General features: G+C 43.8%; 1 protein-coding gene across 1 annotated transcript in view; it reads left to right on the plus strand.

The window, feature by feature from the left end:
- The window catches only part of plxnd1 (plexin D1), a 164,214-nt gene that overhangs the window by 147,185 nt on the left and 6,063 nt on the right, over positions 1-10,966 (plus strand). The window contains exons 31-35 of the mRNA XM_063067742.1: positions 3,776-3,880; positions 5,068-5,231; positions 8,175-8,322; positions 9,650-9,790; positions 10,409-10,483. Coding sequence (XP_062923812.1) covers positions 3,776-3,880; positions 5,068-5,231; positions 8,175-8,322; positions 9,650-9,790; positions 10,409-10,483 — 633 coding nt within the window. The remainder of the gene's footprint in view (positions 1-3,775; positions 3,881-5,067; positions 5,232-8,174; positions 8,323-9,649; positions 9,791-10,408; positions 10,484-10,966) is intronic.

Genomic DNA, 10,966 nt, shown 5'->3' on the forward strand with positions numbered 1-10,966 from the left:
GACTTATTCTTGGATAAGACTAACAAAGCAGATGCCTCTGCCTGGGAATGTGGCCTTTCTCTGTGCTGCTGGTGGAGTCTGGGGTAACGGGAACTGTCACAGTACCTGGTCCATCCACTGTTGTCTGGTGCTGACAGAAGCTCAGGGCTGGAACTAGGCCTACATCACAGGTCCTTCAACCCAACCACTTATCTCAACAGAAGGCACCTACTAAGTTCCTTCATCCAAATTTTTCATAATCATCTTTTAATCCCTTCCATACTATTTATTACAAATTTCTATAATTTGCTCATTGCACATTCAGATAGAGATGTAACGTAAAGATTTTTACTCATGTATGTAAAGGATGTAAGAAATAAAGTCAATTAAGTTCAATTCCTTTGTGTGTTTATCCAGCTTTCTCTAAAAACTTTCTTGCTCTTGGTTTCAGATTCACCCTGTTGTTCTGAGTTCCATATTCTCTGCAGACTGCTGCAGGATTTTTCTGAATACCCCTTTAAATATAGTAAAGTTTGGCACGCGGCCAAGTGGTTAAGTCATTCGTCTAGTAATCTGAAGGTTGCTAGTTCGAGCCTCAGCTGTGGCAGTGTGTTTGTGTCCTTGAGCAAGGCACTTAATCACACATTGCTCTAGTCTGTGTGAGGAGTAGCGCCCTATATAGACTTCCAATCTGCACCTTGTAAGGCATGAAAATGCCCGACGCAGGCCTCTCATGGTCTAAGTCGACGTTCCCTCCTCCCCTTTGATAATCTGCTGTCCCATTGTTTGAGAGAGAGTTAAGAGAAACTAGAACTAGAGGTCATAGGTTTGGGGTGAAATAGTTCATAGCCAGTACATGCTTCATACCCCTGGAATTTCCTTTATTCAGAATCAGAACCCAAGACTGATTCCGCAACTTCCCTCTTCATCGTAGCAGTAGCTTTTCCCTGGTGGACAAGATGATTCATGGTTCCTATCACATTACAGTCATGAGTCAAGAATGATGTGTTCTGTGGTCAATTTCTCAATATATTGGTTTAAGAAATACCAACTCACATACACTTTAGGATTTCCCCTCCACCGTGTTGTTGCTAATTTAGTGTAAACAATATGCAGAATAAAATCATCTGTGACTCTCCTGTTTAATTCAATCTCCTACCTCACCACAGCTGTTTGGGGGCCTAAAGACAATTCCTGCCAGTGGTTTCTGCCTATTGCTATTTCTCAGTTACATTCCACACCACAATTTTCCAACCCATTCACCCACTCCCCCCCCGCCCTCTCGTGCTCTGTAACCCCACCCATCGTGGTCTGTGACCACCCCCATGCTACACTCCATGATCTCCTGATCTCTCCCTGTGTCCTCCAAGCCCCTCCCTCCATGTCTTCCCCATGTCTTCCCCATGTCTCACGCCATGTTGTCCCCTACTTCCCAAATCCCACTGTCTGTGTCAGAATTCTTCAGTACTTTTGTACACATACTTTTCCATGTTCCACTCCTGGGTGCCTAGAATTGAATTTTCTTCAATTATTATTGTGTTTACCTTGGAATATGTTATGTGAACTTTAATTTATTTCATTTTCTTTGTAGATGTAGATATCCAACATTAATGTGGATGTCCTTCAGGTTTGATGGGATATCTGCCTTGTTAATGAGAGAGGCGAGAGACGGGATTGCTTGGTCTTGACCAAGATCTTTATGTCCTTTGTAACAACAGGCAAAGTCCTAGAAGACTGGCGAGTGGTCAAGCATAGAACATAGAACACTACAGCAAAAACAGGCTCTTTGGCCCTCGTTGTTGTGCTGACCTTTTAACCTACTCAAAGATCAGCCTAACCTTTCCCTTGTACATAGCTCTTCATTTTTCTATCATCCATGTGCCTAAAAGATTTTTATATGTTCAGAAACATAGAAAACCTACAGCACAATAAAGACCCTTCAGCCCACAATGCTGTGCTGAACATGTACTTACTTTAGAAATTACCTAGGGTTACTCATGAGTCCTCTATTTTTATAAGCTCCATGTACCTATCCAGGAGTCTCTTGAAAGACCCTATCGTATCCGCCTCCACCAGCAGCCCATTCCAGGTTTCTTGTGTATCTGCCTCTACCACCTCCCCTGGCAGGGCATTCCACACACTCTTCACTCACTGTGTAAAAAAAAAATTATCTCTGGCATCCCCTCTACACTTTCCTCCAATCACCTCAAAATTATGCCCCCTTAACTAAGTGATTTCCACCCTGAGAATGTTGTTCCATTTTTCACGAAGGGAAGTAAGGATGGTCCTAGAAACTACAGAATAGTGAATCTCACCGGTGAGCTTGTTTTGTCAGAGGTAGGGAAGTTACTGGAGAAGATGCAGTACTAATGGATAGCATTTATGAGCACTTGGAAACCCATGGCATAATTAGGGGCAGTCAGCTTGGCTTTGTGCTACACAGATCATGTCTTACTAACTTGATTGAGTTTCTTGTTGAGGTGACGAAGGTGATTGATGAAGCTAGAACAGTGGAAGATGTCTAGTGCATTTTATTAAGGTGTTTGGCAAGGTCCCTCATGGGAGGTTCATCTAGGTGATTAAGATGCATTGAATCCATGGTTAATTGACTTGCCCATAGGTTAATGGTACCTATTCTGGCAGGAGTTCTGTGATTGGTGGTCTTAAGCAGGTACCTGATCAGATTCTGCTGAGACCTTTGCTGCATGTGATATATAGAAATCTGGATTGACAGATTAGTAAATCCACATATAATGTGGAACTTGGTGGTGGTGTGGATAGTGTAGAAGATTGCCAAAGGATACAGTGGAATAAAGATCAGTTGCATATATGGGCAGATAACTGGATGTGAGCTGTTGCACTTTGGAAGGTATAGATATAAATACCTATATAAACATTTCATAGGAAATGGTGGGGCAAATTTTTTTTAAGTAAGGAATGGTGGGTCCCTGGAATGCACTAACATGAATGGTAGTGGAGGGAAATAAGATGGAGGCATTCAGGAGGCTCTTAGACAAGCCCATAAATGTGCCAGAAATGGAGGAATATGGAGGAAAAGGGATTAATTTATTTAGGCATTTAGTTGTGGACAAAGGGCCTGTTCTAGTGCTTTTCTATGTTCTACTTAAATGGTTGGGTTCAGTTGTTCTCCGATCTTGGCAATCCATTTGCAAACATTTTATCACCAAATGAGGAGACATCATCAGTGCGCTGTTAACCTGTGGTGTGTGCTCCAAATGCTTGACCTTTATCTACTTATCAATCAATTGATTGGTCATCATTACGGAAACTCAGTTGTGATGTAGGGAGGGGGTCTCATCGCAGTTGGTGGTATGGTGAACTCTGTGCATGTCTAGGATTTTGCCTGCATTGGCTTATAGATGGGATCAAAGTCTGTATGTCTGTTTATAGAATTGTTTGCGGAAAACCACATTTCTAGGAACTCTTGCATGCTGCGTGTTCTATTTCGCTGATGCCCAGTCAAATTTTCTGCCCCTCTTGATCTTCACAGGTAGAGACTAGGGAGAGTGGATCATGCCTTTATATAGCCAGTTGATGTTCATGGATTCTTGTGGATAGTTTTCTCCCAGTCTGGCCAATGTAGTATATGCTGCAGTCTCCGCATTGGGTTTTGTAGATCACATTTATCTTGTTCTATGTAGATCCCACTCTAGGACTTGCTAGTTTAATGCCTTTCCCTCCCTGTTATCCATTCATTCCAATAAGTCCATGTCAGTTCTATGGAGTTCACTTTGTGAAGGAACAGGAAATAATCACATTGTTTTCTCCACACTAGGTGCTTCCAAATGATGAGCTGGTTGAACCCAGCCGCTCACACAAACATAAACAATGGAAGAAAGTTTTGCCGGAGATCTACTTGACTCGACTTCTCTCCACCAAGGTGAGGTATTTATGTGGTGGAATACCCCATGGATGATAGCTGCAGCGGACCCTAAGTTCCTCCTGGCACACCATGTGTGTGCCTTTGTTTGCACATGCTTGTTCAGGAACCTCCTACAAGACAGCTGTGATATGTCTCCTTGTACAATGTATACATTGTTGTGGCTCAAAGGGCGAGAGCCTGCAGCTAGCAATGCATCCCCACACTCTTGTCGCTATCTATGAATACCTTCTGACACCTCTACCTGTATCGAGAGTCAGTGGTGAGGCAGACAAAGTAAGTGCTCACAGTTCAGGACAACTCAATCTTTATTAATGCTCGGAAGCATACAGGCATTCAGTTGACCCATATAGCTCTCAATGATGTTGCATTTAACTCACTGCCCTAATTTGTTACTCAATTCATTAAAACATAAAATTCACAAGTTAGACTCATATACAACCTGTACAAGATGAACTGGCTAGACTCACTCCAAAGGGTCGAATTTTCCTCTGTGTTGTGAAATTAGGGTCCTTTATTTGACATGGTTGTTCCCAGATTGCTGCTGCCAAGATATTTGATATTATTCTTTGTATATTCTATTTGCACCAATTTTTTGGAATTTTACAGCTCCTTCCACCCCCAGCTGAGCCAATCAGACACAGAGGAGTTTGCTCTTGACACTTCTCCTGTGTTGGTCTAATGACCAAGATTCAAGATTCACAAACTTTATTATCATTCTAACCGTACATCAGCTCTGCAGGGCAGAATGAGACAGCGTTTCTTAGGGGCAGTGCAATCATAACATAACAAACGCAACACTAAATAATAAACGTAACAATAAATAGTAAAACACAACAGCCACATGAAAACACAATCTTCCCTGGTGGCTATTTCACTGTGTTATCCTAGGCCCCTATCTATCTCTTATTACTAGAATGACAACTGACTGTAGCCCACTGCTGAGTCCTTGGATGTCATGGAAAATATTTGAGTGCATTGCATTGCAGTACCACCAGGTGGCTGCTGTCGTCTTGTTTTCAATTTATTAGACTTCTAGAGCTTGAATACCACTAAAATCAAGAACAAGCAATTCCCTTGCAACCCCTACCCAACCCAACAATATCCTCAAGCAGTATTACCCTGGGTAGTTGCACTGTATGCTTTTCCCCAATAGCTCTTCGTTAACCTCGTTCTCCCCATTTCAGGGCACGCTGCAGAAGTTTCTGGATGATTTATTCTGTGCACTTCTTAGTATCCATACTGTGAAGCCCCCCTTTGCAGTGAAGTATTTCTTTGATTTCCTGGAGGAGCAAGCTGAGAAACGGGGAACTGCTGATCCAGACACTCTGCATATCTGGAAAACTAACAGGTAAGATCACAGCCCCAGACACGCTCCACTTCTGTAAACCATCTGGGAAACTGGTGAGACACTGACCTAGAAACTGATCCATCTGGAAAATATAAATCTGGAAAAGATACTGATGCAGACATCTGGAAAACAATCAGGTGTGACATTGACACATCTGGTAAATAGGTAAGACTGATGCATCTGGAAAACAGATAGATGAGCCTGAGCCAGGTGTTCTCCACATCTGGACACTGAGCTAGATGCCCACCACATCCGGAAATCAAGCAAATGAGTAAGCATCTTCTTACAGTGTCACTTGGAGAAGTAGCAATGGTTAAATGGTCCATGTCATATCAGGGAATGTATACAACTTGAAATTCTTGCTCTTTGCAGACATCCACGAAAATAGAAGAGAACCCCAGAGAATGAATGACAGAAAAACATCAGAATCCCAAAGCCCCCTTCCCCCCGCATGCACAAGCAGCAGCAAAGCACCAACCTGCCCCTTCCCCCACCATTCAGCTGAGAGCATCAGTGCCCATCACCCACCAAGCAAACAATAGAAAAGTCCCTAAAGAGAGACCATGATCTGCAGTCCAACAAAGACTATTGTTCACCCAACAATTCGACATGCCACAGGTTCGCTCTCATTAACAAGGAACAGAAAGGTGTCACCACAGCAAGGGGAAGGGACCAACAAAAACAGCAGCTGTTTCGATGTTACAGTTTTTATTCTGAGTTTTTCCAACTTGAGAAGAGGGAGAGAGAGACTGACACTCTGACAGCCAATCCATTGTTCGTGATCTTCCGTTTCTCCTATGACGTCTCAGTCGACGACATCTCATGGAATCCACCCGTTCACAGCGCCTCACCCTGAAGGCGGGCGTCTTCCAGGCTGCATTCTTGAGATATCAACAAACGGGTGGTGGGAACCACTGCTGTAAAGAACTGTAGTTTGAGTACAGCATGTATATGTAATTTCAGTCCCTGTATTCTATACCTTCATGAGGGATTCCTTGCTCTCCATGAGGCAGAAAAAAAGGAAAGTATTGACTAGGTTATCTGGCCTCAGTGGTTGAGAAGACGCTGAGTCGATTGTTGAGGAGGTGGTTTAAGGTTACTTCGAGGCACATGAAAAAGAGTCTGTAGTCAGCATAGTTTCTTTAAGGGAAAATCTTGCCTGACAAATCTGTTGGAATTCTTTGAAGATATAACAAGCAGGATAGACAAAGGAGAATCAGTTGATGTTGTGTACTTATTTTTCAGAAGGTCTTTAACAAGTTAAGAGCCCATGGTATTACAGAAAAGATGTATAGAGCATAGAGCATTGCCTGATTAGCAGGAGGCAAAGAGTGGGAATAAAAGGAGCCTTTTCTGGTTGGATGCTGGTGACTAGTGATGTTCAGTAGGGGTCTGTGTTGGGACCGCTTCTTTTTACATTATATGTCAGTGACTTGGATGGTAGAATTGATGGTTTTGTGTCCAGGTTTGCGGACGATATGAAGATAGGTGGAGGGGCAGGAAGTAGAGAGGCTGCAGAAGGACTTAGTTAAGGAGAATAGGCAAAGAAGTGGCAGATAGAATACAGTATTGAGAAGTGTATAGCCATGCACTTTAGTAGAAGAAATAAAAGCATTTTCTCTAAATGAAGAGAAAATTCAAAATCTGAGGTGCAAAGGGTCTTTAGAGTCCTCATGCAGGATTCCCTAAAGGTTAATGTACAGTTGAGTCTGTGGTGAGGAAGGCAAACGCAATGTTAGGACTAGAATATAAAAGCAAGGATGTAATGCTGAGGCTTTATAAGCCACTGGTGAAGCCTCACTTGGAGGATTGTGAGCAGTTTTCGGCTATCTAAGAAAAATGTGTTGACATTTGGAGAGGTTTCAAAGGAGATTCCGGGATTGAAATCCTTCTCATAAGAGAAGCATTTGATGGCTCTGGGCTTCCACTCATTGGAATTCAGAAGAATGAGGGGTGACCTCATCAAAACCTATCAAATGTTGAAAGGCCTTGCTAGAGTGAATGTGGGGAGGATGTTTCCAATGGTGGGGGATCTCAGTCCAAAATGAGACTGGGAAAGCTGGAGTTGTTATCCTTGAAACAGAGGGGGTTGTGAGAGGACCTGATAGAGGTGTCTGAAGTTGTAAAGTATTGACATAAGCGAAGAGAAACTGCTTCCTTGGGCAGAGAGGGTAAGGGCCAGAGGACACAACCTCAGAATAGAGGGGTGTCATTTTAGAATGGAGATGAGGAATTTCTTTAGCCAGAGAATGGAGAATCTGTGGAATTTGTTACCACAGGTAGTTGTGGAGGTGGTCAATGGGTACATTTAAGGCAGAGGTTGATACATTTTTGATTAGTCCCTGCATGAAGAGATATGGGAAGAAGGCAGGAGACTGGGGCTGAGAGGGAAATGAATCAGCCATGATGCAATGGAGAAGCAGATTTGATGAGCCTAATGGCCTGATTTTGCTCCTATATCTAATGGTCCTGTGCCCTCAGGTGAAATGCAGATTCCCTCTATCGAGGCCCGTGTTATTTCTTTTGGAAGCGTTGTTCCAACGGATTCCTTGAAAACACTGTGGCCATCTTGATATAAGCTGAGGCACAGGTTCCAGCGCTAGCCCTGAAAATTAGATCTTCTCCTGACACGGTAGCATAGGACAGCATGGTACTGTAGCAGGTAGTGTCATGCTATTACAGTGCCACTGACCCAGGTTAAATTCTGCTGCTCTCTGTAAGGAATTTTTATCTTCTCCCCATGATTACATCGGTTTCCTCCAGGTGCTCCAGTTTCCTCCCACATTCCAAACTCGTATGGGTTAGTAGGTTAATTGGTCACATGGGTGTAATTGGCAGCACAGACTGGAAAAGGCCCGTTACTGCGTTTTGTCTCTATATTATTAACAATATCCTGAAAGAAGTACTTCAACCTCACTCCATATTGCATTTTTCTGTTTCCAGCTTGCCGCTTCGCTTCTGGGTGAACATTCTGAAGAACCCTCAGTTTGTGTTTGACATAGAGAAGACTGACCACATGGACGCTTGTCTGTCAGTGATAGCTCAGGCCTTCATCGACGCTTGTTCCATCTCAGACCTGCAGCTCGGAAAGGTACATTGTCAGTTCGACAGAGGACGGCTGAAATCTACTTTCTGTTTAATTGGTTAGAAAACAGAATAACAGATGTCAGAAGTGAGTTACAGTATGGAAGGACTAGGTCTGCTTCAGCTGCTTATATAAAAAGAACTGGTCCCACTCCCTTATAGCCCTGCAAATCCTTCAATTTCAGTTGCTTTACCAACTTTTGTTGAATTTCCCTTCATTACTCACCCAGCAATGTATTCTAGCCTAGAACCACTCGCCATAAAAATGGGTTTTCCTGATCTCACTTTTAGCTTGTCGGTCGACTTTGTTCTGTGAATCCTGGCCATTACCTCCTCTGCCAATGGAAGTGGTTTCTCTCTGCTTATGTCAACACGTCTTCAGACACCTTTATCAAGTCCTGTCACCGCCTGCTGTGTTCTGAGGATATCAGCTCCAGCTTCCCCTGTCTCATTTTGGGCTTAGACTCTTCATCAGGATTGGAAAGGAAGCAGGGAGAAGCCAGAACAAAAAGATGAGGCAAGGGGAAAGAGTACAAACCGGCAGGTGATAGCTGAAACCAGGTGAGGGAGCGAAGTAGGTGAGTGGAGGGGGGGTGGGAATGAAGTGAGAAGCTGGGGCAGGGGGGGTAATAGGTGAAAAAAAGTAAAGGGCTGAAGAAGAAGGAAACTGATAGAGGACAGTGGACTATGAGAAAGAGAAGGAGGAGGGGCAACAGACGGAGATGAAGAGAAGACAAGGGGTAAGACGGAAGCCAGAATGGGGAATGGAAAAAGAGAGAAGGGGAGGGTAGAAATCACTGAAAGTTAGAGAAATCGATGTTCACACTGTCAAGTTTGAGGTTACCCAGTCAGAATATGAGCTGTTGCTCCTCCAGTCTGAGAGTGGCATCATCATAGCTGTTGAGGAAACCATGGACCAACATGTCAGAATGGGAAGTAGAATTAAAATGGGTGACCATCAGAAAGCTGCCTGGCCCCCCCCCCCCCCCACTTTTTGTGGTGGACAGAGCGAGTGTTCAGAATTACTGAGCCTCAGATGGAGTTTGTGCTGTTGTTTTCCGGCAGAGGGACCAACACACAAATAATTTGGAGCTCCTTGTGGCATTTCATGCATGCTAATGCTTAGGCACAGTGGGTGGGAAATGCACAGATGATTATTCCCCATAGCCACAGAAACCTCAAGCTAGTTAATCAACAAGATTGCATGGGCAATGAATGACCAGCAATAAATGCTGGCCTTGATAGCATTTCCCCATTCCCAAAAGCAGCTGTTGATAAACAACTACTTCATGGAGCATGTGGAATCCTTGTTATTTTTTTATTGCTTTCATTAGGATTCACCAACAAATAAACTCTTGTATGCCAAGGAAATCCCTGAATACAAGAAAGCGGTGCAGAGCTATTACAAAGAAATCCAGGAAATGATCACACTGAGTGAACAGGAAATGAATGCTCACCTGGCAGAGGAATCCCGGGTAAGTAACAAGGGCAAGGGAGCACAGCAGTAAGGATCATCTAGTGTGCAGGAATTATCAAACCTACTGCCCCTGCCCATGCATTGTGTAAAGCGGGATTTGCTTGAGTATTCTCCACGAACATGCAGAGAAAATTTTGAGGATGTTGCCAGGATTTGTGGACCAGAATTATAGGGAAAGTTTGAGTAGAGTTCGGACTTTATTCCCTGGAGCGTAAGAGAATGAGGGGAGATTTGATGTACACAATTATGAGAGTTTTTGACAGGGTTAATGCAAGCAGCTTTTTCCCCCACTGAGGCTGAGTGGCAGATGCAGGTTCGATTTCAACATTTAAGAGAAATTTGAATAGGTACATGGGTGGGAGGGGTATGGAGAGCTATGATCCAGGTGCAGGTTGATGGAACTAGGTAGAGTAATAATCTGGCACAGACTAGGTGGCTGAAGGGCCTGTTTCTATGCTGTAGTGATATATAACTTTAAGTCATGTTTAATAGATAGTGATCTATTCAATATCTATTGAATCTATCGAGGATAGGTTCTTTGCGTCTGAAAATGAGGAACTACAAACAAGCTCCGGCTACGGATTTCTAATCAATCTTTTGTTTATTTTCATTACAGAAATACCAAAATGAGTTTAACACAAACTTTGCCATGGCTGAGATCTATAAATATGCCAAACGATATCGCAGTCAGGTAAGAATGTTTCGGCTCTTCACACCAAATTACTGCAGCAAACCACCTTATTAAAAAGAGGCAGTCTTATTCCTTTTGAAGTCCACCTCCCCACCACACATGTACATGCGCTCAGACACACTCTAAGGCAAGCATTGAAAGTCACTCATCCTGGTACACACACACACACACTCCATCCTCCCACTAGGAATAGGGTTCCCCTTGTCCTCACCTACCATCCCACCAGCCTCCGGGTCCAACATATAATTCTCCGTAACTTCTGCCACCTCCAACGGGACCCCACCACTAAGCACATCTTTCTCTCACCCCCCACCCCCCCGCTTTCTGCAGGGATCGCTCCCTACGTGACTCCCTTGTCCATTCGTCCCCCCCATCCCTCCCCACCGATCTCCCTCCTGGCACTTATCCTTGTAAGCGGAACAAGTGCTACACATGCTGTTACACTTTCTCCCTCACTACCATTCAGGGCCCCAGACAATCCTT

Source organism: Mobula hypostoma, chromosome 15 (assembly GCF_963921235.1).
Source record: "Mobula hypostoma chromosome 15, sMobHyp1.1, whole genome shotgun sequence".
Taxonomy (NCBI): Eukaryota; Metazoa; Chordata; class Chondrichthyes; order Myliobatiformes; family Myliobatidae; genus Mobula; species Mobula hypostoma.